At 40.3% G+C, this 27,887-nt stretch overlaps 1 protein-coding gene across 1 annotated transcript in view; it reads right to left on the bottom strand.

The window, feature by feature from the left end:
• Positions 1–27,164, bottom strand: part of pappaa (pregnancy-associated plasma protein A, pappalysin 1a) — a 114,288-nt gene extending 87,124 nt beyond the window's left edge. Inside the window, exons 1-6 of the mRNA XM_042509428.1 lie at positions 26,774–27,164; positions 18,046–19,150; positions 7,772–7,917; positions 7,172–7,465; positions 5,750–5,942; positions 5,345–5,466 (exon numbers count right to left, since the gene is read on the bottom strand). Coding sequence (XP_042365362.1) covers positions 5,345–5,466; positions 5,750–5,942; positions 7,172–7,465; positions 7,772–7,917; positions 18,046–19,150; positions 26,774–27,164 — 2,251 coding nt within the window. The remainder of the gene's footprint in view (positions 1–5,344; positions 5,467–5,749; positions 5,943–7,171; positions 7,466–7,771; positions 7,918–18,045; positions 19,151–26,773) is intronic.
• Positions 27,165–27,887: the final 723 nt, after the last annotated feature.

Consider the following 27,887-nt stretch of genomic DNA (forward strand, 5'->3'; position numbering starts at 1 on the left):
GTAAACATAACGTAAGAAGAGTTACATTCACTTACCTTTCTCAAGGCAATTTGGGTTCCTAGATTTTTTTTTAAGTAAGAAAAACTTTCACTACAGATTCTTTTGACTGATAGAAAACAAAGAGCAGTATTACTGTGGCAAACTTTTGAGAGGAAGAAAGGAAAATCAGAAAGGTAATGACCAGAAGCGGATGATAGCAAATTGGAAAAACCAATTTTTTTAAGACAGAAGGTTCCCTTAATAAAACTAAGCTACTTCTTTAATAATTGCAAGTTTGGGTGGTGTTTTTCTTTTTCTTTTCTTTTTTTATTTAATTATTTTTTTTGCATTGGGTAATTTTACTTTTAATACTATAAGTACATTTTACTGATTAGACTTACTTACGTTTACCAATTTTCAATGTAGGACTTGTAACGGAATATTTTCACAGTGTGGTAATAGTACTTCCTATTAAGTAAAGGACCTGAATTCTTCTTTCACCACTGCTTAAGACACATATTTATACCAGGTGTTAACCAGATTAAATCATATCTAGATACAATCTGGATACAGGACACATTTTAATGCAAGGTTTAAAGTCTGTCTCTGTCACAGGTTAATCTGGTCAAAATCAAGTTGTAGAAATTTAGCATATCTTCCTTCTATTTCACAGACTCTTTTTGGGGTTCGACTGTTTTACAGGAAAAAAGAAGGAATTAGCTATTTAATAGTAGTGGTAAAAATAGCAAAACTGCTACCAGGGAATTACACAGTCAAAAAACATCATTATGACTGTTAAAACCAATGGATGAGCCAATTGGTTAAGAGTTAAAGTGGTTTTGGGGAGAATGTGACTCCAAAGAGCCTATACATGATGGCAATTATGCATCACAAGAGAATGTCAAAAAATATTTGACTTTACATTTTGAGTCACACATTATGTAACAGTTATACATATTTTCGTCATATTGGCTAGTGATCCCTGTTTGGAGCGCGGAGCGTGGCAGACAAATCCTGACACACATATGCTTGCTGTTAAGGCTTATTGAGTAAATCCATACATATTTACACACAAGCAAACATTTTGTACATTCCATGTATTACAAATGCATGTGAAAATTATTATTTCGTAAGTGCAGCTCTATTTACGCATACAAAAAAACAGGAATGTGTGTTCACATAGAGCTACACACACACATACATTACCACAGACATATACACATCCTGGACCTTTCACTTCCATTCATGCACACTGCTGTTTTCAATCAACCCAGGATCCTCCCTTGTGAATGTCACTAACCACATGCAATTCTCCTAACTATCTTGGGTGGTTTCCACCCCACCCAACCTCTCATACCCCCTCCCTGAATCCATATCCATGTGTGTTTTTGCCTTTTTTTTTTTTTTAAATTTTTGCTTTTTTTCCCCGAGCCATATTTCTCCGGGGCACAGTAGTAAAGATTTATGAGAGGTACTCTGGCTCTCTCTGACCACGCCAGTGTTTCCCAGTCAAGTACTGTGAGGACACAGCGAGTCCTTAAATAACAGGTGCCATGTGTATGCATGAGTGCTGATGAATGAACACAGTCAGTGTGTGTGTTAACGCACTTATCTTCCAATATAAGGATGTTATGCCAATAGTTAATATGCCAATACTTTAATATCTCAGAGTCAGTAGTTTGCCAGAGTTTCTATTGGAAGCTGGACACATATGCACCATCACAGCAGGAAACGGCAGCTGTGGTATCCAGTGAGAAGCTGGCCCAAGCAGAGGTAACAGGGAATGGGGAGCTGCCACAAACAGGGACCCCTTCCAAGAGGGAAAATAGAGTACAGTTTACACACACAGCATGTTAGACAAGCCCAGACTTGCCTTGCCTCTCGTACATACACTATAGCCAGTGTGAAGGCAAGGTTCAGTGACTTCAGAATCTACAGAGCATCTACACACACACACACACACACACACACACACACACACAAGCAACAAGCAAGATTCTTTTCTAAATTTAATTGTATGGTACACTGTTATTGTCATGGGCTCAAAATGCATTTTCGGTATGCAATAGTAAATGTAAATTTCAAAATTACATGCTCCTTTTTTTTACCTGCACCATGTATTTTACTGCATGATTGGTGTATTTGTCATTTCTTAACACCTTTGCCATGGCATGCGACTGCATCAGCCTAAGGAAAAATCCAGCACTACGGTCCGCAAGTTTTTTCTTCCTGTTTTTAATTATTTCAGATTTTACATGGTCATAGCCAGGGTCAGCCTGAACTGGAATACAGTGAACATTTGAGCAAACTTCTGAAAACATTTATTAAATTTCTGAAATAAAAAATGAGTACATTTTCAATGTATATAATAGAATTTGAGTTGACTTTCCTTGTACAGTATTGTTCATTGTCAGTGACATGTTAAGCTGAAATCCATTGCTGCCCATGGTTTTTTATAAAATTTGCACTTCTTTGCTGATTGTTTAATTGCAGGGTTTCCAATGTCATGAAATTTCTGGAAAAGTCATGAAATTATTAAAAACTATTTTTCAGACCTGGAAATTGTTTGGAATTGCTTGGTAAAAGTTTTGAATATACATTGTTTTTGTAATTACTATTATTAAATTACTAGACATGTCTATGAATCAAAAGTTTGTTCAACAAGAAATTAATGCAAATAAACTAATCAAAATTATAATCCAAACAGACGTCAAATTGCATTGACATCTATATTATCTTTGGCTTTCTGTCACCCTTAAAAGGGGTGTGACCATTGTGTTTTGCGATTTTAAAATACATAATAAAGCTTCTGAAATGAACTAAAATGTTATGGAAGTTTTGGCAAGTTTTTAAAAATTAATTGGTAAAATGTGTTTATGTGGGGACCCTGTATTTGGTATATATCATGTGAGGAGTTATTGCTGTGATTGTCTTTCTGTGTCTTTTTTTCCAGCCCCAAGTACCTGCACTGTACAGCATCAATAAACGTGCATCCAATCCAAGCATCAGCTAACTTGACTGGGTTTGACACTGTGCAGCTCAGTCTTCTTTATCAGTGTCCTCTTTTCAGGCTGCAACCTCACTTGTTATAAGTTTGTTTTTCATTGCATCAGAACATGGACATGTGGTGTGAGCATGTGTGAAAAGTGTCAATTGTGTGAGTCTTGGGGTCAATGCGTGAGAGTTGGCAGCTCTGAGTTACGTGGACTGGTGCACGTAGAGATGAGAATTGGCAGAGATGTTATCTAGCTAGGCTTCCATTGCTACTGAGCTCCATCACAAATGCAGAAAAATGGGCCCTATATTGGATTATCCATAGGTTCTCTAATGGCCCGATGCCAACTGCCGATATAGATGGGCTTCACTGTGGGCTCCAGGTAAGATACCCACTTGGTACCCAGGTAGCCCTAGCATTACCCATATTGGGCCCAATTGGGTAAACTCACCCATGAGGGCAATTGGAATGGGGCCAATATGGAATTGGTGGACAGTCCCATATAGGGCCCATTTTCAGCCCATTTACTGCCCACACAGGCCCTACATACAAATGTTGGCTGGCAGGTGATAGGAGGCGACATTATGGCAAAGAGCAGATGACACCATTACCCACATTACGCATCAGTTATTCTTGGGTCTTGGCACAGTATTTATGGGTTTGCACAGCATATGAACAGATGCTATGACCTTTGAGTGTGTGTGTGTGTGTGTGTGTGTGTGTGTGCACATAAAAAATCTGCATGTTTCACTTGGGCAAGATGGTATTTGTGTGCATGTATGGCTATACTGGCTTTTGAATTTGTGCTCACATCAGATATCATTGTTAATGATCATGCCTAGTAGTAGGACTAGGAAAATGAGGAAGATGGTTAGTGCGTGTAAGTGCCAAACCAGACTTTGAGATTTAGTAATGGATGGATAATAGACCTTAGTTGGAAATGACCTTATTAGAAAGTGTAGCCTATATATAGCGCAATGCATAAAGAGGAGACAATGATTATCTTTATAACTTAAATATTTCATCTCAAATGTCTGTCTCTGTAGACAGTTATAGTTATAGTTATAGTTGTTCTAATATGGATTCACCGATTTGCTACTAAAGTAGCACTAATTTCAGCATGTAGGGTATTTCTCTGAAATACTCAAACTGAGTTTTAAAAAAGGGGGAATTGCAGCTAAGACATGATCCTTGAACTTGGTTTTGGGCCTAAACCCTCATATGGGAATTGTGGTACCATACAGCACCATCCATTGGGGATTGACCCCCCTGATCCTTCCATGTTGTCCCACGGCCTAAGTGTCATGAATCCAGTGAGTCATTTGCATGTTTTGAGGTTGAGTCAGTCACCAAAAATTTTGCATGCTCAAGTATTGACTCACTAAATAAACAAAAGGCAAACCTCAAATCACGTTATCATGCTGTAAACTGTGGGTAAAAGGTAAATGCAGCATTGCTTGTATATTAAATTAGCTTCTAGTAGCAACAGCTCTTTGTAACCAACAGATTTAGTGCTAAGTAAAATATGAGGAGGGAGAAATATTTGCTTTTTTGTGATAAGTCTCTGTAATGATAGACTTACGCAGTACAGAAGCCTTCATACCTTCCTGAAATTTCATTAGAGTATGCTCTATGGTTGTATAAGTCATATCCACCCCCCACTGTAAGTGCAGTAGTCACTTTCAGCTTTTCAGACTAATAAATACACAATAGAAACCCACAAAATGTTAGGAAAAGCAATATTCTCACACTTATTTTCCCTATTTAACAAAGAAATACAATTGTCAACTACTGAATTCAACGTTCTTGGTCACAGAAGACTGACTAGGCTTAATTGCATTGTTAACTCATCATGAAACACACTCTATTCAAACTCAACAGAGACAAAATAAAACTTCCCCAAACCATCTTGGTTAGTCTTGCTAATAATCTAGTGCGTAAGTCCACTGTTCCAACAATCACCAGCTCTGGTTTGATCAAAATAAATCCTTGATTCACCAACTTAGATGTAAAAAAACAACAACATGCTGTTATTCCCCATGGTCTTTCCCTGCTGTTGCTGGCCACTGGCTGTTTACAATCCTGTAACTTATGCGTCTACCAAAGGGTGTCACAGTCTCTTTTAGCTCGGTTGCTTGTTCCACCAGTAGAGACTGGGGACTGAGCTCTGGTGGTGAGCGCTACACTACACTACAAACAATGAGTTTAATAGGGAAAGGGCTGATTGTATTTAGATGTAATGACCGCCTAAGCCTATGTGAAGGTACACTTGAGCCACAATCTGTAAAACAACAACCACCTTACAATGACAGTGCTCAATGCTATGACACCTAATACTCACTTAGTAAAGTAAATAGTATTGCACTGTACCTTCAGCCTCTCGTGGGGACCAGTGTCCAGAAGGGGCACACGGTCGTGGAGACGAGGAGTTGGAGGCGTACTGCAGTAGAACTCTCCCCTCAGTGCATTTATCACACACTGATCCCACTTCTCTAGGAAACCAACAGACAGGAACAGCAACCAACTTAGATACAGGCCAAAGACACATTATCTATACAGTATATAAAGATACAGCGATGTAAGTAAGTTCAAATGATGCAAGTTCAACAAAGTTTTTAAATTCCAATTATTTGGTTCACTTTGCAGTGTTTGGTAAAAAAATAAACATTAAATTACTCCCCATATTAACTCAAACAATCAATGCAATAAACCTCTATCAACTTTATTACTATACACAGCCCATATCTGTTTGGCAACCTATGTAGCTCATTTCACCTGTCGTAAAAGTGTCCAGATATTGGAGGAAACCATTCTAGGGTGATGGAATTATGATGCTGCTCTACCACTTGGGGTGGCATTGGCACTGGAGGAGGTTTGGAGGCAGGTTGCCAGGTCTGGTAGATGAGGTCCAGATAGCAGTGCATCCTAGCCACCTGGTTTAGCGTGAAGGAGTCCGTGCAGGCATCGTCTGCAGGAAACAGAAGTGGAAGGTCAGAGTGTGGAGTCAGGATTTTGATAGATCAGTGACAGGAAAAGGAAGGAAATTATTCAACTGGTATAGCTCCAATAAATAAAATATACCACCTGTTTGTATTTAGCAGTATCTTTTTACCCATTTAAAGGGATAGTTTAGATTTTTTGAAGTGAGGTTATATGGAGTGCTTTTCCAAAGTCAGTGTATTACAAACAGTAGATGTCCATCGACATGTCCCCAGTTTCTAGAAACAGGCTGGAGTCCAATGCAGAAGCTAAGCAATGTACTGTGGTGGAGGGGTCAGCAACAAAACATTTTTTTAGCCGACTAAAACAAAGTCCCACCTAAAAAAAAAAGTCAACATCAGTTTAAGTGTACACTTTATTGAGAATATTTTCACTACTTACCTTTAAAGTCAGCATAGTTCCCCATCTATGCTCTCATCAAAGCCCCAAGACTCCACTGAAAAAAACAGTAATTTTAGCTCATTGATCACAGGAGCTGCTGGTCTCCTACTGCTCCTATTAGTTAGTTATTTTGTCTTGTTGTGTGAGTTCAGCAAATCCAAACTAACTCTTTTAAATGCCAAAGTCACACAATAATGCAAACAAACTAATGGAACAAAGCAATGGTACACCAGCAGCTCCTGTGTTCAGCGATAATAAATCAATGTTTTTCTCAATGGAGTCTGGCTTTGAAGACAGCAATGTAACTGTTTAATTTTCCCATCAGAAATCAGTATCTGACATCAAGGTAAAGCAGTGGAAATGCTCTCAATATGGCATACACTTTAATTGATATTGATTTTGAGTTAGAATTGTTTTAGGTAGCTTAAATACACTTTGATTTTGACTGCTCCACAGCAGTGTATCGCTTGGCTTCTATGTTGGACTGCAGCCTGTTTCTCCCAACTGGGGTCTTGTCGACTGTCATCTACTGTTTGTTATAGTACTCCATACAACCCCACTTCAAAAACTCTGAACTATCCCTTGAAGTACGATGACATTTTTTTAAAAACTTTTGCATAAGTGACATAAAAGGATGTGCCCCCCGCTGTGTTTTTCCCATGAAACGTCCCCGCCAAATTCCACACCTGTCTCAGTATGCACACAGACTCAACAAATTCCTCTACGGTGATCTCTGTGTCAATTTCATGTGAGAGGTGTAACTGTAACATTTTACCCTGGATATGTAACAAAACACATGCGGAGGCTCCATCTCACCTGCATAACTCATGTAGTTGTTAAACGGTGTGTGTGTGAAATGCCGACAGCCACAGGTTTCATTGCCGGGCTCAGGATCGTGGCAGCCTTTGTATTTGGGAGTAGGGTTGGTGTCCGCACACAGATCTCCAGTCTCCATTGAGGGCTCAGTCTCCAAACATGCATCATTGCACGACTCGATCTCCGATATACCTCGGAACACGTGGTAAAGCCCAAGACTGTGACCAATCTCGTGGACCATTGTGTCAGTGTGGCCAAATGTACCGTAGAAAGAAGGGTTCAGCACAATCCCGCCTGAGAAAATATGGACAGAAACACACTGTAAACACTGCAAACACTCATGTGAGTGTGCACACACAACAGCCTCTTCCTGGTGTAGTGTAAAGTAATCATGGAACTAGAGTAAGATTCAGACAATGCATTATTAATGGGCCTCCTCAGCTTCATTATCACCTTCTTCCCTGTTAGAGTTGTGACGAAGACCGAAACTGCTTGGGGCTTGAACTGTAATTACTCAAATCAACAATCTGGACTGCCAAAGAGGGGATGTGTGTGCATATGAGCGTGCATGCATGCATGTGTTGTTGTTTGTCCTCCCACCCAAATGAGTGAGGGCCTCTTTGTCCCAGGGCCAAGTGGCAACCCCGGCCAGATCTTCATCAGAAGAATTGGCAAAGAAGACATTCAGGTGAGTTGAGCCATCCAAATGCAGAATCTCTTTCAGCTCTTTCACATCCAAATAGGCTCTGGAAAATAAAAAAATAAAAAAAACAAGAAAAAAGTGTATTTCAAATTAAGTTAATGGCTTTACAATGAGGAGAGTCTCTTCCAAGTGAATGCAGATTCAGCCAAGGCAAAGTTTTACAAATAGCAGCAGTATTCCTGGCCAAAAAAGAGCTTATGTAGTGTTATCTTTCAGGATGACAGAGCTCAGAATAAGGTCCCTGTTGAATTTACATGTTTCCTTAATTGTATTTGCAAATGCAATGGCCCTTAAACCCACAGAATGAAGGCTGAATTGAAATAATTGACCCTGTGGGATTGAAATCAGTTGGTGTTTTAACCAATATCTCCCCAAACAAATAAAGACTTTTGATATAACCTGCTATGAAAGTAGGTTTTCACCTTGACATGACCAACAGATGTTTGGCAGTTTTGGAGGGCTCCTACACTTAAAGTCAAGTGGAATTTAAGACTTTTTAAAGCCACTGAAAAATGAAATTTAAGGACAAACTTGAAGGAAAACACATGGACTGATATCAATTACTTATCATATAAATAATAAAACTACTTAATACCCAAATATGTAGCATAACATTAAACATTATTTTTGGTGATGTTAATGCGGGGGGCAATTGGTAAATTATTGGGTTTTGGTTTTTTTCTACCCTTTATTGTGGGACTTTACAGCATAACACCAGAAGAAAAAAAAACATCATAACAACCCTACTTCCCATGTATTAGTATTTTAAAGACATTTAAAATATTGATTGAAGACTGTTTTGTCTAGAAGTCCTAGCACAGTGATTGTAGAGCAGTTATGAATGGTATCAGTTCATTGCCATCCCTCCTCACTTGCACTTGTGTAATACAGGGGGATTACAGAGCATGCTGTTGATGTTGTTGTCTAGGAAGTGCAAGAGGCAAATAAACAGTACAATACCCCAAATATGCAACTATGGGCGTGTAACGCTCTTAGAGTTCTCATTTGTGGAGATATGAAATGCCAAGCCTCAATGTTTTTATTTGCATGATGATGTCAGATGTTTTATTTTGGAAGACAGTGTGAATCATACCAGTACAATTCCTTTTTTTTTCTTTTTGCATAATTTTGTCTGTCTTTGACAATACGCTTGAGTGCACTTAATTTCAACATACAGTTAAATGATGTCAGGGCAAGCACCAAAGAGGAGCTGGTGGGAATAAATCAATTCTAACAGTAAGACTAAAAATAGTAGAGATTTTTTTTAACATTTTTGTGATGCTGCTTTATGATTTTCATGGTTATACAGGTCAAATTGCAGTAAAAAGCTTTTCTTTCATTTTAATGGAGCCGTGAGTGAAATTATCAGCTGCTTGGCTGTCTTATATGTATTTCCTTTTACAAATGCAAATTTTCACACTAACCTTACATATAACATATTACATAGAATATTGTATTATACTATAAATGAGGGGCTGAAAGTGTGGCCATTAAATGAAGCTGCTGTATCAGCGCAGCAACTTTGGGTCAATTTGTTGTCTTATTTAGGTTGCATTTAAAGCCCATAATGTGTTTGAACATTTTTTTTCTGATCAGTCTGACTCATTCAAGCATGCTTCACTTCAGCATTTCAGTTAATTGTTCAGGTATTCTGATGTCTCCCTATCCGTGACGTCATGTTTTGTCTCGGCCCTGGGGATACTAACGGCAGCACTAATGACTGCAATCATTCAACACAAAGACATATCTCTCCAGCAGTGAAACTGTCACTCATTTTATGAACGTATCAAACAAGTGTTTCTCTGTGAGCCTGGCTGGTGGTCCTGGAAAACAGCATCAACAAGCTCAGTCATCTCTTTGAGAGTCAATAATCTGTTGCATAGTCTGAAGTGATTGTTTATTCCTTTTCTTTTGGCTTTAAATAGCTTTGGGAATAGATACATGATGGATACCATCAGAAACAAAACATGAAATTGGATCTACTGTCACAAATTAGATCCTCCTCAGATATTTTGGCCTAGTTTGTATGACCCACTTGCCCGCCTTAATTTTTGTACTCTTATTTTGTACGTGCTTAGATCATTAAGTAAAACATACTTTTACTGCACCTGACCCTATACAGTATTGAGAGTTTTCTCACAGCAAAAGAGTACACAAAGTGATTTCACTGTTCCTCTTCTTGGCTTAAATGTGTACTATCTTGTAAAATACCACACTGTAATCTCTTACTGGAACAAATAAACTTCATGCTGCTGGCACTCTTTGATGAATGGTACTCTGTGTCTGTTGATGAATTATGGCATTGTAAAAATGAGATCAAGAATGGGAATGGTACTCTGTGTGCCATCAGTGACAACACTTTGCAAAATGATAAGAGACTGATTTGTCAAATCTGAGCTGCTATCTTGGTACAGCTCTCTGGCAAGGTTTATTTAGACTTATACTGCATGATCAGATATTTTTCTTCACATAAACTCAACATCTGTTGTAAAAACTTATTTTTTCTCATTTTTAAAAAGATGCACTTTCAATTGTGCAATGTTTCATGATTTCCATATCATGATAAAACACCAAATATCCTGTTTCTTACTTAGGTTTTCAACAGTTCTACATACAATTTCATTTTGCGCTATTGTGCTACATAATTTTGCAAGAGGTAATATCAAGCTTTGTTTTTATTTAAAGTGCAAATCACATTTGTCCCACTTAGGGTGAACTCAGGTAAATATGAGGATAAAAGCAAAAATTTCAAAGACTCAAACCTTTGTGAAGTGCAGAATCCTAGAATGTGCTATTTATATTTGCTCTCCCACTCAACAGCTGACTCCAAATAAAAGTATATTTACACTATGTTTTGAATTTATGTAAGGTTAAGTTGGTACAGTTCCACTGGAAGATTTCTTTAGCGCACAAGCTAAAGGAGTGCGGTTATCACTGACAGCACAGCCTACACATTTAAATTTTGCCTACTCTCATTCAACTACTTTCTGGAAAAACTACATTCAGAGAGACTCACTGGCATGCAACAGAATTAATGATGAATTACTCTGTGACAACAAAAACGATATCTGCAAAAACCAGCTTAAAGTAGGGGGAATCTAATTTGATCTTTTATGATAGAGTTATAGTGGAGCATTTGGTTGCCAAAAGAAGTGCAACTGTGTGAGTGGTACCACTTTAGCTTCAGTGTTTAAGCTGCTTTCTTTTTATTGGCCAGTTTTCATTCAATAAGAGAAATTTTAATCGCTACTTCTGTTTTTATTAGATCATTAGACTATTTTATTTGGTGTCAAGACTCCACCATCAAACTATGTTATTAGACCTGCAGAATCTATTTTGTACTCACTATTTTTAAAATTCATTAAATAAGTCTTTAAAATGTGTCCAGCTGCAGTTTTTCTTCCCTTTTGCTTAATAGGTCTATGTTTCAAAAGCACACATCTGCATAAAATATTAAAATTTGAGTGAAAAACCTAGCTGTCTCACTGCGTATGTTCAATGTAGCCTAAAGGAAGCAATTTAGAAGTAACACTGGTGTTTGGTGGTGCTCTGGAAGAACAAGTGAGCTAATTCCCGCTGCGCAACAAGCCTGCTAGGGTTACCGCGGATGCACATTTCATATGCAGCTACACAAAATGTTTTATAACATCTCAACAACCTTTCGTTGGACAAGTCTCTGTGCCTCAAATCACAAGTTGGACAAGGAGCTGCTGAGTGAAGACGCAGCGCTCCCTCAAAACAGACGTTTTAAATAAAGGACTCAGTGTAGCAAATGCTTTCTTCAAGCCTGTGCAGGAGCAACTGGGGGCACCGACTGAGGCCAGGTCCAAGGAGAGAGGGTGAGGAAGAACAGATGATATAAGGTCCTTCTTCCTAATAATTTCTGGAATTTCATTATTTCCTTAGAAAATATTTGTCCAGAGTTTTTGGACATGCATAGGGGGGAGGTAGGGTCAAGGGGTTTGATGCTGAAACTATTGAGTCAGCAATGAAGAGCAGCAGTTCTACTGTAGGGTCAGATATTTACTAATCTCAGTTCAACTATTCTAACACTCTTGGCCCTGTTACACAAATACAATGTGCATTACATGGTGGATTTATGAACAGGGGGAATTTTAGGTATCAAGCAGACAGACAAAGAATAATTCATTGGGGGAAAAAAGTTGTTTTGTGTGTCTGCATGTGCATATGTGTGTGCATATTTCTGATTTTTTTTTATTGTTTGTTTTTTTGGGATAGTTTTGTTAGTTTGTTTTGCCTCCAACTAGTTCAGAATGCAGCAGCTCGGCTTTGTACAGGTTTTAACAGACAAACGCACATCACTCCAATCCGGCCATCTCCCCTTTGGCTCCCTGTACATTTTCGAACTGATTTTAAGATTTTACTTTAACTTTTAAAGCTCATCTGAGTCTCACCCCAAGCTACATAACAGAAATGCTGACCCCATGTGAACTATGCTGCAGCTTTAGATCCTCAGGTGGGGCCCTTCTGGCTGTTCCAAAGTCAAAGGCTTAAATCTAAGGGTGACCGTGCCTTTGCCATCAGGGCCCCTTGGCTTTGGAGTGACCTGCCCGAGGAGATAAGGTTGGCAGAATGAGTGACTTCTTTTAAATACTTCTTTTAAAGACTTGCTTTTATGTGATGTCGTCTATTTTGATTCATCTGTTTTAGTTTGTCTCTTAATTAATCCTTTAATTCATTATTTCATTCTGTCTTGATTGTGTTTAATTCTATTATTATTACAATTATTTCCATGTTTACTGCCTAAATTCTTTGAATTGTATTTACTCTAATTGGTATGGGTTGTTGTTGTAATTTTTGTCTTGTACTTGTTTCTATCTCTATTTCTCATTATCATCGGCCTTCCTTCTGATATATTTTTGCCTGTCATCTCTTGTTTAATTCTACTTTAAATTTCATTTGGCCTTAGTTCAGCATTATTGTTTGACTCTTATTGTTATGTTGCCTCTGCAAGAAACCTCGCCTTGCTTCTGCTATGTCTTGTTTGTCAAAGCACTTTGTAAACCCTGTTTTTAAAGGTGCTATATAAATGAAGTTATTAGTATTATTTTTATAATTATTTTTTAATCATTATTATTTTGAAGCTCGTAAAGATTTGGTAAAGGCTTAGCTTTGCTGCCACTTTAGGAAGTCCCTATGTGTTTGTCGTCAGAGCAGTTTTGCCCTTTCAAACACACTCTTTCTATCTGTCCATCCACATCTTACTCAAACCTCCTCGCCTACCCCGCCCCCGGGGTTCTCTCTCTCTCTCTCTCACACACACACAAACACACACACACACACCCCTCAACTATTTCCCCATCCCATAGCCCCTGTTCCCTCTCTCTTGCCTCCCATCATACATTTTTTCAGCTGAGATGAGCCACTTGGGAAAGATAGGATTTTCCATGCATTTAACCACACCACTTTTCAGACATGTCCTGGGAAAAAAAAACTTTAAAGACTTAAAGGAAGAGAATTAGAGAGGGAGAAAATTTGAAGGAGAGAGAGAAGGTGAGTGCAGAAAACCCAGTTTTGCTAAATTCAAGCATCACTACAGGGCATCTGTTGTAGGGAGATCCAGGGGTGCGTTCAGCAGCTCAAACTGCCGTGTTAATGCTTTTATATCTGATACATATTAAATAGGGGATTATGACCTCATCCATTTACACTCATATATAATTCATATAAGCCCATAAATTGCCTTGTATACATATGTCTGGGGCAGCATAGTATGAAAGCTGGGGTGAGCTGGCATGGCAATGACGTTCTCACGGCCAAGAACACTTTTAAAATTGGAGGGGGCCCTCGGCGCCCCTGTCATCAAGTCGGTCAACACCACAGCCCCTAAACCCATCATTCAACTCTGCCTTTATTACTATACTTGCACTCTCCTCTTTAACCTTCTAATTTACTCCACTGATTATTTTTTCCCCTTCCAATGAAGACACATGCATAGAAACTGTGTCAGCGCTCAAGAGATCCTGGTGTCAAGAAGTAAGGTTTAGAAACATGTGGAATAGACGATGGGATGGTCCAAATGTTTTCACAGTTTCTATCTGAGAAGCTCTTAATCAAGTACTTGGATATACACCATCAGTGCCGTCCTTGAACCACAGTGACCCCTCCAAGGTTTTATCAACTGAATTCCCCGGTGTGTCATATTTTCAAGACCACCTACAATATCTGGCTACATATTATCCGATCATAGCCAGATGCAACTCCCCTGTCTGCCTAGCGGCTCAAGTAAAGCCCCTCCTTACTCCAATTTCCCCTTAGTCCCCGACATAAGCAGAAAAACGTCTATCAGGTCCCATGCGAGTGCAGGTGAAACTTCAGCAACAGGTGCTTTTATAAGTACGCCATGGCTTTAAAGGGGAAGTGCAAACTCCTGGTATTTACGCCCAAGCACTCCATTATGTTTTATGGGACGGGGGCTTAAGGTTTAGACGACCAACTGTAAAACACCCAAGTCAAGGGCCACAGAGATTAGCTCCCCACTCGGAGCTGGAAAACAGAAGGGAGAGGGAGTGAAGGAAAGAGGAAGGGTGGTCCATCCATTAACCTGCCACAGTGAGAGGTATTGACTCAGGAGGGAAGGAGAGACAGAGGCCAGGGGAAAACAGATGACCTGTTAGCCCTCTGATAAAGCCAGGCCTGAACTTCATTTCCCAAAAACATATTGCAGCTGAAATAGTCCTAATATCCACCAAAGTTTGTGTATCTATCTTGCTTTATTTTGGGAGGTGTTTCCAAAAAAACATTTTAATTTTGGTTACTCACAAAAACCTTCTAAATCTAATGAGTTCTGATAATATGGGATTGATTTTCTGTCAAGTTGCTTGGATATTACATTTATCTGTCACTGACGGTCAAACACACTGGCATTTGTGGCCTTCAGCTTGGGCGGGGGGGGGGGCGGGGGCATGATGCCAACATTACTGTATTTAAAGGCCAAGGCACACCAAACCGATATCAGAGAACTAGCAGTGATGAAAGCCCACCGCTGTGTCACCTCATGTCGCTGTGTTTTGTCCAAAAAGTTAGACATAAACACACCAAACCTACAGCCAACTAGCACATATGTTCTGCGTCTGCATGAAAGGAAATACCCCTCCATACCAGCAAACAGCAGTTGTTTGCATTCATCATTCAAAACGGGAAACCTGAGGACCACCATGACGCAAGTTAGCCAGTTAGCACATTAACAACACAATCTTATATTGAAAGAACAAGGCATGTTTACCGCATGGCAGTTAACAATACAACCCATCAGGAAATGTTTCTGCTAAAGAGCTCAGTGGCTCTTTAGCAGAAACAACCTTACCTCATGTAGCAAGTTTGTTTCCACCTCACCCCTTTTGACTTTAGCCCTTTGTTTAAAAATTTCACTTCCCTTTGTCATCTCTGTGCTTCAGGCCAATCAGATTTTCATTCACCCACGAGCTTCACGGCCACCATCAATAAAAATACCTGTGTCCCTATCTGTACTCAGAATGGGGGATCAAATAAAAGTGGGTGGGACTTAAACTGGGAGTGGGTGTGGCCTCACCAGAAGTTATTATTTTAAGCCTAAATTTGATATGGTGTAATCAGAAGTTGCTATTTTGTTATTTTTTTATTTATCAGAAAAAAATTAACAGTACAGCTTTAGATTTGAGCTTCAAATATTTTTTTTTTATCACAAGAGAAAAAGATTAAACACAGCAGCCAAAATTGCATTATGATTAATGTGTTATCCCTAGCCTTTACATATCAGAGACTAAATAAGAAAGTATATAAATATATAAATAAAGTATTTCAGCATGCCATTCCTTAACTCTCCATATTGACAGTTTTCAGCTAAACAATAAACGCCTGCAGCATAATCAAATTCATGAAATTCAGTCATGGCTTTTGGTTTTGGTGTGCCACCCCAAGAGTTTCTGTGGTCACCTCTGGCCACTCTGCTGAAAAACTTTTTGGGGCACCACTGCACACACATTAGCCTCTCAAACAACCTTTTCAGGGTTGCCAATTGTTTTCTGCCTTTCTGCACACATAATGTATATTCACAGTGTATAAATTACAGCCACAATTTCAGATGTCCCTTGTTCCAGACATAAGAATGTTCAGCCTTAAAATAAATGCTGTCAGATAACATCAAATACCACCAAAACCATAAGAAGTGTCAAAACCATGGGCTGTGAAAACAATGCAAAATATTTCCCTCAGCCAATGTAGAGGGAGGGAGAGGGGGGATTATTATCAATGGTATTTTTTAGAGGAGAGACTGTTGTAGGACCACAGAGCTGCCTGTGTTAGCCAGATTTTTTAAAACACTACACGTAAGTGGTAACAGGCGCAAACGCTGCAAAAATAAATGCAGGACCTCACAACCATTGTTCCCCCTGCATATGCGGTACATTGTTCATCCAGAATTCCATAATTAAGGAGGAATGTCAAACTGTTTGTAGTGCAGCTCTCTGCAAGTCTCTCCAGACATACCATAATCAAAGCAAAATAAGCAACCACTTGGGGAGATTATATCTATTTTTTTAGACAGAGAATTCTCTTGTCCTCTTTCTGTCTGTCTCTTTCTCTCTCTTGCTGGTATCCTTGCTTTCACAAGCCCATCTTTCAAAAGCCCGCAGGGAGGTTTGAACATTGCAACAGCAAGCGTTTTGCCAATGGCTGATGTCTAAATGGAGTAGTTTGCCTGCCACTTGATGAATGAGCGTCTAATGATGACTAAGCTGGAAGGGATGTGATGGGAATTGAGAGATGGAAGCAACAGCAAACCCACCTGCTTTCTCCCTCTCATGTTGTTAATTAGATGTCATTATTTAGCTATTTTGCGGTCATTTTAAACAACGGGATTGTGCCAAACAGACAATGCTTCCAGCTTAACTATGATTGAAAACAGCCCACTTTCCTTGATTCATGCTATCAGAAAGACCCAAACAATCCCACACACTGGGTCTACTCGTTTTTCCTCCCTTTTGCTTGTCCCCACATGACAGTGGCAAGAAGAAATCCTGACAAACATCGGAATTTCGTTCATTTTTGTCTCTTTCTCTGGCGTAACCGTAAAGACCCCCTGCATTGTCCACAAAAATGTCTCAGTCTACTGTGTTGAGTTTCAGTGTACCAAGAAACAAACAATCCTGCTATTGGAGGTCTGGCACAAAACTTATTACAGCGAATCCAGAATTCCAGAGATTTATTCTTCTTGCCAGCTTTTACTCATCATCTAGAAGCCACGATGACATTACCACAGAAACAAAAATTTGCATGCATTTATGAAGGTCTCTGTTTTCTCCTAAAGTATAAAACCACATTGTCTCCTGCATGATATACAGTACACCTAGGAGATTCTGTAATACTGGTATTTACGTGCAAGTGGGGTGAGCTCCTCACAGTTTTCCTGGAAAATTCTTTCAGGCAACCACGTTTAGGGACCCATACCTGTCTGTCTAGGAAACATGTTTTTCAGCAGTTTCCTGAAGAAACCTGGCATGTCTTTGAAATTATTTCCATTGCTAGAAGTAAAAGCCATACTGGACTCTCTTTTCTGACCTCTAATTGCCCTTACTCTCTGTTTAGAATGTCACTCTTTCCAAGCCAACTCCGTTCTCCAATCAAGCCAGCTTAATTAGGACCATTGGGTATAGGAGACACAGAGTAGAAAAAGGTGGGGAGAGTTGTTGAAAAATTGATACAAAAATGAGCGGTCTGGCCTGCGCATTTGCTACTAGGGAAGTCATCCGGTTGCGTTTGTTTTGCCCTGCTTAAGTGTGGAACACTGATTGAACCAGGCCAAGGCTAGATTGGACTAGCTGCTCCCAGAGGAATTCCCAGGCCACACAGGCTGGGAGTTATGTTACACTGAGCCTCAGCCCAAATGGTCAGGAAACAGTAGGACTAGACATTAAAACCTCTCTTCAGGGACACATGTATGGAAAGATTTGTGTTTGATTTACTCTAGACATGTGAGGCCATCGTGTGGAGTTGGTTTACCAAAATTATTCAATCACGTCAACCAAAAAAATGTATCAAATTAAGCAAAGAATGCTGTGGTTGGTTAAAGCTTTTTTGGTGAATTTAAGCCTTGTGTTTATTAAACAACCACCAAAGAGGATTACCAGTGCTGAAACGTGGTAACATGCAAAATGTGAAGAAGAGGGCTTACTTGTGTGGAGAAGAGCGGTTGAAGCATGTCTTGGTCACATCCGTCACATTGGGGTTACAGCAGTCGCCAAGGTCATAGAAGAAGTTCTCCCAGTTACATTCAGGGTCGCATACACCATTCCCCTGTTTGTGCTCAGGGCAACGGCTCCGATATCCCGACATGCAGTCACCTGCGTCGAACCCCGTCAGTGGGTGGTTGCATTCTGGGTCACATGCATCATCACCAACTTTGCTGATATCACAGTTAGCTAGGATTAAGCGGTTTCGAAGGGCCGAGTTGGTCACATTGTGAATGCTGAGCTCCCAGGTGATGTTGTAGGGGCTAAAGGCATCATTTAGCTGCTGGTGCTGCAGGCTGATCTGGTGGTCTGATACAGTTGGCTTTGTCCTTGGATCATCCCAAACATTTATGACGCGATATCGTACTTTCTTGGGTCGACGGAAGGTCCAAAGGTTGTTGTAGTTTTTGATGACCTCGACATTGTCGCAGACAGTTTGACCACAAGTTGGAGGGTCTAGCGTTGTGTCCAATAATCCCTCTGAATTTACAACTCCACTACCACCCAGAGACCCTAATCGTCCAACTCCCCCCTGCTCAGGCTGAGGAAAGCTACCATCTTTTACAGTCAGCCACTTCCGGCCTGGGTGCTCAAATGTTTCACGTATGACCAGCTGAGGTAGATCTTGGGGGTCCTCATGGGCCTGCATATCTCTGACAATCTGCCTCTGCCCTCTGGCCTGCCTCCATAGGCCCACCCTCTCCACTGCCCCCCTGTAATTATGATTCAGTGCATTCCCCCCAATCATCAGCACTTTGCACTTTTTGGTCAAATGGCTGAAGACATCGCCCGATTGTTCCCGACTGACACCTACTTGGGCACCATTGACAAAGAGCTTCATGTACACACCATCGTATGTGACCGCCACATGCGCCCATTGGTTGGGTACATAGCGAGCGTTGGAGTGGATGGAGGTCACTTTGTGAGCACGGTCAGTTTTAAGGGAGAAGAAGAAGCGGGGGTCACGATTCCCATGTTCACTAACCGCCTGGATGCCAAGCAGCCAGCCTCTGTCACTGGAGGCGTAGAAACATTTGTCGTATAGACCTGGAGAGAGAATGAAAAAAGGCAGTTAATGTGTGCATGCCTTTATTTTTAGGTATGAATTTGGTGCAGCTGTCAAAAGCATCCTACATTGGCCACCTGCAGTCCATATCTTTTCTTTCCAGTACTAGGAAATTTTTCAATCTTTACAAGCCACATGCACATGATCCTTAATGATAACTTTATTTCAGTATTTTTTGGTCAATATAGTAACTAAATTTTAAAGTGTACACTAGAGCACTCTACAGATCATTCTAAAATATTACGAAAGCTGTTATTTCCAGAGAGACTAAAAATGTAGTTAGGAAGCATATGTATTAATATGATATGTATTTTTTCATATCTAAGTGTATGTTGTCCTGGAAATTGGGTTTAAGTGCATGTTTAGCTAAGGGAGACCCCATGGAAATCTCTCTGTATAGGCTTCTCGTGAACACTGAGCGCATTTAAAGGCGTTCGTGTGAATGTCCCCTGCCAGTGGGGTAGCCAGAAAAGGCTAGTTTTCTGCTAAAGCCTTGTTTTTCTAGAGGCACCAAAACACCTTTTTCCTGTTTCACTTGGACCATGCATGTCAGCTTCAGCATGGTAATGTGTTTTCACTTCTTAGGGGATCTCTGAATGTTAACTGCTTGTTTGTTTAGCGCTTGTTGAGGTACGTGTGCGCAGGCACACAAGTTCGTGTCTGTGCGTGTGTGTTTTTTAATGCGTGTTCGTGACTATGTGCGTATATCCATACAGTCTGGCCAAAGTGTGCAAAGATTCCAAAGCACCTTGACATGCCTCACAAGGTCCATCTCAGCTTGTGAAAGTCTGTGTGCTCACAGGTGATTCTGAAAAAGGAGCAGGACTCAATACATTCCTGGGTAGGGATACACGATAATATCGGCACATCATCGGTATCGGCAGATATTGGCTTTCAGATGAAATATCAGAATTGGCCAACTTGCTGATTTCTGTCGATATTAAAAAACTAATTTACGGGTCTGTTTTTTTTGGGGGGGGCAATGTATGTGCAGTACTTTGCATGTGAAATTTGGACTGGTTTGTTTTGCTGTTACTGTGAAGGCATTTTTCGGGTGCAGCATCTAAGTCAAAAACAATTTTCCCTACGGGGACAATAAATTATATTATATCAAATTGTATGTAATAGTATTGTATCGTATTGGAAGTATTTTTCTTATTTTGCACAACTAATGAATATTACATGCGCTGAAAAGCACTGTGTTTCATGTCCCCATCTAATGAGCCATCGTAATAACACTATGCATAATATGATGTGAAATCGAAAGAGATTTCATGCTCATTAAAATTAGGTTGGAAAAACAGTGGATATATCGATTTTGGATTTTGGTTATCGGCAAAATGATTTTTCTTATTTTGGCATATTGAAAATTGGACAAAAAAAACAACAACATCATGCTATTCCTTTGATTTGCTAACATCAGGGTAACCATGAGCTTTCTGGCAATTATATCCATCCACAAAGAGACACTCAATCTGTGACACCCAGCCTGTAAAGGTTGCTTTGCAGTTGCTCCTAGGATCTGTGCATCAAATGCCTGCAAATACCCTTCATATTTGCCTCTTCTGCCTTTAGTTTGCTGTGAAATTATAGGCTGATTATCATAGTGATGATCACATCTTTGCCTCGATACACTTGTCCCCTCAAATGCCTTTGTTTCCATCGATTAGGCTACCTGAGCCTGCAATAAGTGGCCGGCTAATGGTGATTGCACGGACATCTTGCTAACTTTGACCTGTTTCTAATTAGATGCACACTCCAGTACGCATTCATTAACTTGGTATTTCAATGGACTAATGTTCAAAGAGCGAGGGTTGGGTTCAGCGTCAAGGTCAGTCCTTTGGTGGATGACGTTTTCAGGCTTTCCACTACATTGAAAGGAAAAAGCCTTCCATCTGTCAGCCAGTGCACTCAAGGCTAAAAGGTGTGCTAAAATGCTCGTAGGGCTCCTAGTGTAAACAGCTGTCATAATTCTGCCATGCTCAATTAATCTAACACACTACACTTTTCCAGACCCTGCACTGCGACTCATCTGGCTCACAGAAACACACCTACACACACATATGCACATACTTAAGACGGACATGCATACATATATATGTATGTACTCATGAAAAAAAACACAATTGAAAAGCCGGAGTACACACTTGTGTCCTCTCAGAGACACACACGCACACACACAAAGGGATTTGCATGTGCACACGCTACGGTAGAAAGCTGTTCCTGTCAGGTTCAAAGGCAACCTTCCTCGCGCTCGCCATTTGTCTTCTTCCAAGAAAAACATACTCAGGAAAAATGTTTAAAAAAAAAAACACATACGCACACACAAAGAAAAATGTCAAAAGGACTTGAAAAAAAGGGGGGGGGGGGAGGGAACAATGAAGACTCCGTTTACTTTTTAGCTGTTCTGGCTCTGAGAGGTCAAAGAAAGGCATGTTTCATTCTAAAGTGACCACAACAGCACTTTCCCTGAAGAGATAATGGAAAAACCCATTGATACTCTAAAAACAAATAACGAACATAACAAGGATATTGATTATAAAAATGTCATCACAACACTTGAAAACACTGGGCTTTCAACATTTGACTTGGCCGTCAAGTTTCACTCTGAATTAACTCAACTAAATGCTGAATTTTATGAGTCATAAATGATCTAGCGATTGTTGCACTTTTAATGCCAGATGACATAAATTAACACCACTTTTCTGCACTGTAACTTACACTATGACACTGAGGACATTAGTCTGGATTTTGGGGAACTCAACTCTTTTTCCAGACACTCATTACAGCACAGTGAGGAACAGTGCATTACCATGATAATGATTCAGACTAATAAGGAGGCTGTGATTGTTTCTAGTCGAGGTAATGATTGCTGAGTCTAAGTGTTGCACTCAAACTCTGACTATTTGCCAGATAATTAATGATGATCTCAAAGTCTTCCTCTTCATCTCCCAGTTACATATGATTATGATGATGCACATGGATGAATGACCCGCAGAGCTAATTGTGTTTCTGAACACATCTCATCACACTTGATGACCCTTACCAAAAATATATCTGTTATTGCGGCGATTATCTGCTAACGTCTGCATATAATTGTCCCCAGCAGGTTGTGGAAGAGAGCCTCTGTCCCTCTTGTGATTTATTTTCCTCTTCCTTTGATGCGGGACAACCCAACGTGACCCGGATACAAGGGCTAATAGGGCACAACAAAGTTTGCATAACATTTGGACACAGAGTGCATGTGTGTGCGTGTGTGTGTGTGTGTGTGTGTGCGTAAACTGTTAAAACGTTTCAAATGCTTTTCAACCTGGGATCAATTCTGACCACATGTAACTGTCACAGACGGGAAATGACAGCACAGGAAACCCTTTTCCCCTTGAAGTCTTGTAGTTTATTTGAAAGGGCGCAACATAATCCATAGTTGTATTTCATGATGGTTTGACAATTCATTTGTGTAGTATAAAGTAACAGCTATTGATTCCTGATCATTCTCTTTTCAGCCAAAAACTAATCCAGGTCTACCTTTCATGGAATTTTTATATGAAATTGGTGAACTCCACTTCAACAACTTAAAGGTATTCTATGTAGGAAATGTTGGTTACTGTTGGTAAACAGTTCCACCAATAAGAGTGAAAGTTAAATTCAAACACAGATTCATTCTTATCTTGGAATGAACTGTCATTTCACTTCAGTATATTGCACTTTTTTCTGCCCTGTGTCTATGATTTTCATAGCTTCCTCTTGGATAAGTGCTGCTTAAAGTCTGATACCTGGTCACTACCTTTTTATAAAGTCCTGACATGTCACGAACTGCGCAAAATAAGAAGAAAATAAGAGAATATAGAGGGCAGAGACTCTGCGCATAAATACTCCACCACACACTTTTAGTGTATCATAAATTATGATTGAGAGGGGTTACATATCCTGCCATGTATAACTTTAAAGGTCAAGTGTGTAGGATTTAGTGGCATCTAGAGGTGAAGTTGCAGACTGCCACCCACTGAAACTTCTCCCATGTCACCAGACCGATTAGATGACTCTGCTGGTTTACTAAGCCCTCTAGCATCATACAGTCAACCTTATGTTAAAAAACTTAGTGTAATTTTTTGACAGCTCTTTTAGGCCTATCTCACCACAAAAATATCGAGTCATTCATGCTTTCATTACATCATTGTAATTCTTTGCATGTAGGTGTAGATCAGCTGACACTTTGTTGCATCTGTTTTGTATTTTAAGACTGTAAAGCACTTTGGGCAGCTGTGGTTGTTTTTAAATGTGTTCTACAAATTAAGTTTGACTTGAATTAACTAGACGTGTAGGAGAACTACTATGGCTGACGCTAAAATGCAAATGGCCCATATCTAGAGCCTAGGACTAAAAATTATGTCAGTCAAATTGGATTTGATAGTTCAATATTTGACGAGTCATTTTGTTTCCAATACAGAGTTTTAAGTCTGAACGGGCTCAGCTGGACATTCAATGTGACAACAGCACTGACATAATATAGAAAACAAGCTGGCTGCACTAAAATTGGTTGCAAATGTGCAACATTTTTTGCCGACACTAGATGTCAACAAAAGCCAGACACTGTATTGTATGAAGTTGCTGTGAGCTGTAAATTCACCACTTCTAAGCAAAGGAACAGTCTCTCTCTCCCTCCGTGCCAAGTGTCTCCTTCGTGCTGCAGCTGCTTGAATCAAATGTGACGGTCAAGAGCACTAACTCCACAGCACACTGACTAACAAAAAAAAGAAAAGAACTCCAGCTCTATTTGATGCATTCCCAGTAATCTGAGGGGTCTCAAAACAATGATTCGAATCTATGACTTTAAAGAGGCAGCCCTTTAGAGTCATTGTTTTGTTTGTCCATTCTGGGCTACTGTAGAAACAGCATGGTGGACCCACTCCATTTGAAGATATAAATGACTCATTCTATAGTAATGAAAATACAACAATTGCAAGTTTCAGGCGATTATACACCATATTATATTCAATTTCTGCCAAAATACCACCCAAATCCTACACTCTGGACCTTTAAATTCATCATATTATTGAATCAGAAAAAAAGCAAATACAAATGCCACTTCAGTAGTCGATAACTTGAAGTTTCTACTTTAAATTTCAGAATGAATTGATTAGTCAAAATCCTCTCGGCCACTGTTATTAAATTAAGATATTTCACAGGGTTTTAAGATTAGTGTATGTGCGACGCGTCTCACAAACAAAGACATAATTGAGCCACCCCAGCCGTTCAAGGATGCAAAAGTACAAACCACTCCAAGGCTTTCAGAATCCTTCTCAAGCCAGAGACTGTGCTCACTTTATCCAGTCCAATCCAAATGTATTAATAAAACACATAATAACAACAACAGTTGACCAAAGTGCTATACAATCAAAAACAACACAAGCCATGAAACAACACAAAAAGCAGTTTAGAAAACAAAGCGACACAAAAAGCAATAATTCAACTCTCATACTGTAACGTGGGATTCAAGAACAGGCAGCGCAGGGGCCAGGCTAATAGGCAGAGGCAACTCATTCCAGAGTTTGGGGCTATTATGTTGATTCCCAACCAACTGCACAGAAAACAACAACACAAGTGCAACAAAAAGGAAAACTGAATTCTGGAAGAAAGAAAGACAGCAGGAGCGAATGAGAAAGATAGACAGAGCGAGAGAGAGAAATAACGGTGGTCAAAACAACACAGTAAAAAAAACAGCTGCTGCAAACAACACTGCGCCGGGATCAAAACAAGGGGATGGAGCATTTTTAGAGGCACTGGGATTTTTGAGGCCTGAATTGGATTTAAAAGATTAGGCTTTATTGAATTTGTTTGATCATCATATTTGTTCTCTTTAGGTCCCCTCAGTGGTGGCACACTGACGGGAGCAAATCTTGAAAAAATGAACACACAAGCTGATACACAAGTAGTAATCTCTTGTGGGGAGAAGCCAATGGAAGTAGGGGGGCACAACAACAACACCTGTACAAAATACTGTGATCCAACACCAACATGTAATAATAATGTTCATTTTCTATTAAGATTGTGTCCAGGAGGTGTTTATTCAAGTCTATGGTCATTGTGGGACCTTGTTTGTGTTGTCGTGGTACTGGATTGCATAATACTGTACAGATGTTCCTGTTATTGTGTCCATCCTCTGTAAATCTAGGAGTCACTCAGGTCACAACAGACCCTCTCACCCCCCTTTCTCCCCCAGTTTGAGACTCTGACAAGGGATTGGTTTTGCAGAGCATGTCTCTGCCAAACTGGCTAGCACTAACTAAAAGTGTACTGTATCTCAACACACACAAAAATACACATAAGCTATTATTTATATGTGTGTAGGGGGTGGGGTGGAGAGAGCTAGACAATTAAAAAAAAGAATAAAAGGAGCATGTAAATGTACTCATATGGTTGAGTTAAGTCCCTAAACGTGCAGACTGGCATAGGGGAGGCTGAGGAGGACTGAGTTCAATTCAGTTCAATTCGGTTCAAAGGCAGCCATCTGCACAAGTACTGTAGCAAGCAATGAGTTGTGTATGCAACGCTCCCTATCGGCAAAGAAAAGCAACAAAAAGCTACCCTATACTGTAATGCACAAAAGCGCTATTGGTCCACACAGATGATGCAGAACAGTTTTTAACACCTTTGTGGTGCTCCTTTACGCATGGCTGCAGGACAAAAAGGAGTGTGCACAGATGCCAACTACAAGCTTTCTTGTGACGGCAGGGATCTACTCAGGTGTGTGTATGTGTGTGTCCTCCTCTGCGCAGTCAGTGGATAGAGATGCATCATCACTATCTGATTGTGCCTTGGATTGGAGACTCGCCGAATAAGGCATGATTTCGCACAACAGTCTGCGTTTTGGGACAGGCTGTGCACATGAAAGCACACTACCACATACACAAGCACAAGCAGGACATTTTCATGCAGCAGGGGAAGCCCTGGATCTCTCAGTCCTGTCCCGTAACTCCGGTAGCCAATCCAAAGGTGTCGATTTTGGGGGACACTCAAGCTTGCGGCTTGAGCTGCGCGCTTTGAGCGCCTTACAGCAGATCTCTCCCGCTTTGTGTCTGACGTGACGTGCTCGCTCACAAAGTTTTGGCCATTACATCATAGTTTTAAAATAGCCAAGTCGGTTCAGAGAAATTACATTTTACGCACAGTGACATCAGCTGCCGGTCAAATGATGCAGCCTATATCTGCTGCCCCTGCTCCGCACTTTTATGATCACGGCGCACATAAATCAGCATTCTTAAGAGGGAAAATTACAATTAAATTTGAAAAATGAAATCATTCAGCAGCGCAATTTCTTTCTAGCAAACTTAAATGTGATCAAAATCTTCAGTGACCCTGTGCTTGCACTACCTAAAATATCCGCTGTACTTTTCAGAGCATTACATCATTGTCTAGTCTGATAGATGAACTCATTTTCAACTCGCTGAAACTGCATGTTGCTTTGTTTCAGAATACATGACACCGGGATAAAAAACTGCACATTTGCATGTTTACTTCTCATTTTCCAATTTAGCCCGTCAGTTTTGGAGTTACACTAATAAAAGGAGTTGACAAAAGGATGGAGGATGTGTAGACTATCTTACCTGCAATCACTGTGGGTGATCGTTGACCTCCCTCTGGTTTGATCCACATCTCCAGAGTGAAATTTCCTCTGGGTATCTCCACGCCGGGCTTCAGCCGTAGCTGATCTCCCCTGCCGGTAAAATAAACAGCTTTCCCCCGGTCTGGAGAGTTTTCCTCCGCCTGAGAGGAGCGCCGACGCTGGCGAAGCACCCGTCGCTCCAAGCCGGGCAAAGAGCGTTTGCCCCGGGGCAGACGTGTGGCACAAGCCCCTGGGATGGTGGCTTTCGCCTCCCTAATGCGCACCAACTCCCTCTTGGATCTCCCCTTTCTCCGGACTGTCCCGCACTCTGATCCAAAACACAAGATGAGAATCACCAGGCAAGACACCCAGGGAGATGTCCAAAGTTTCATTTTTCGGGAGAGGAAATGGCAAAAAAAATATTTAAAATAAGAAGGAAAAAAATAAAATAAAAGAAACAACGGAATAACTAGGGAAAAAAATGTATGTCCACAATGTTCTCCTCTTTGGAATCCTCTCGAGTTTTTCCTTGTCTCTTTTTTACAGCGGTAGAATGTCAAACCGTAGAAACTGTCTAAATAAACCCATAAAGCTATGCTGTTTTTCCCTCTTTATAATGCTAAGCCACGACCCCCTCTCTTAAGCAAAACTACTCTGGAGACATTCAGGGGACACAGGAATATTTGATTCATGTATGTGTTCCACGGTGCCTTTTCAATGGGTCCCATTTAGCCAAAGGGATGACTAATAAGTAATCAATCAAGAGGGGGGTCCGGCCGATGCCCCCCTCATCCCCTTTGGACGGTAGGAGTTACTCGCAGAAATCCACAGTTGTCCGCCAAGCTCTTGTCACACCTTTTTGTTGTTTCCTTATCCTACCCGTAAAACAGCATAAGAAATGGCACATATTAAATTCCAAAGAAAAGTGACAACAAACCGACCTCTCATATTTATTACAGGAAACAAGAGGTGAATTGTGCTCAAAAATTGGAGATCCAAACTTCCCCCTTCGCCTGTGTGCCTGTACAAAAGTTGAAATGCACTATAATATCTGGTAAGGCGAATGAGAGAAAGAGGGACAGAGAGCTGCAGAAGTAGTAAGCATCGCGGTCCTC

The sequence above is a fragment of the Plectropomus leopardus genome, chromosome 20, assembly GCF_008729295.1.
Source record: "Plectropomus leopardus isolate mb chromosome 20, YSFRI_Pleo_2.0, whole genome shotgun sequence".
Lineage (NCBI taxonomy): Eukaryota > Metazoa > Chordata > Actinopteri > Perciformes > Serranidae > Plectropomus > Plectropomus leopardus.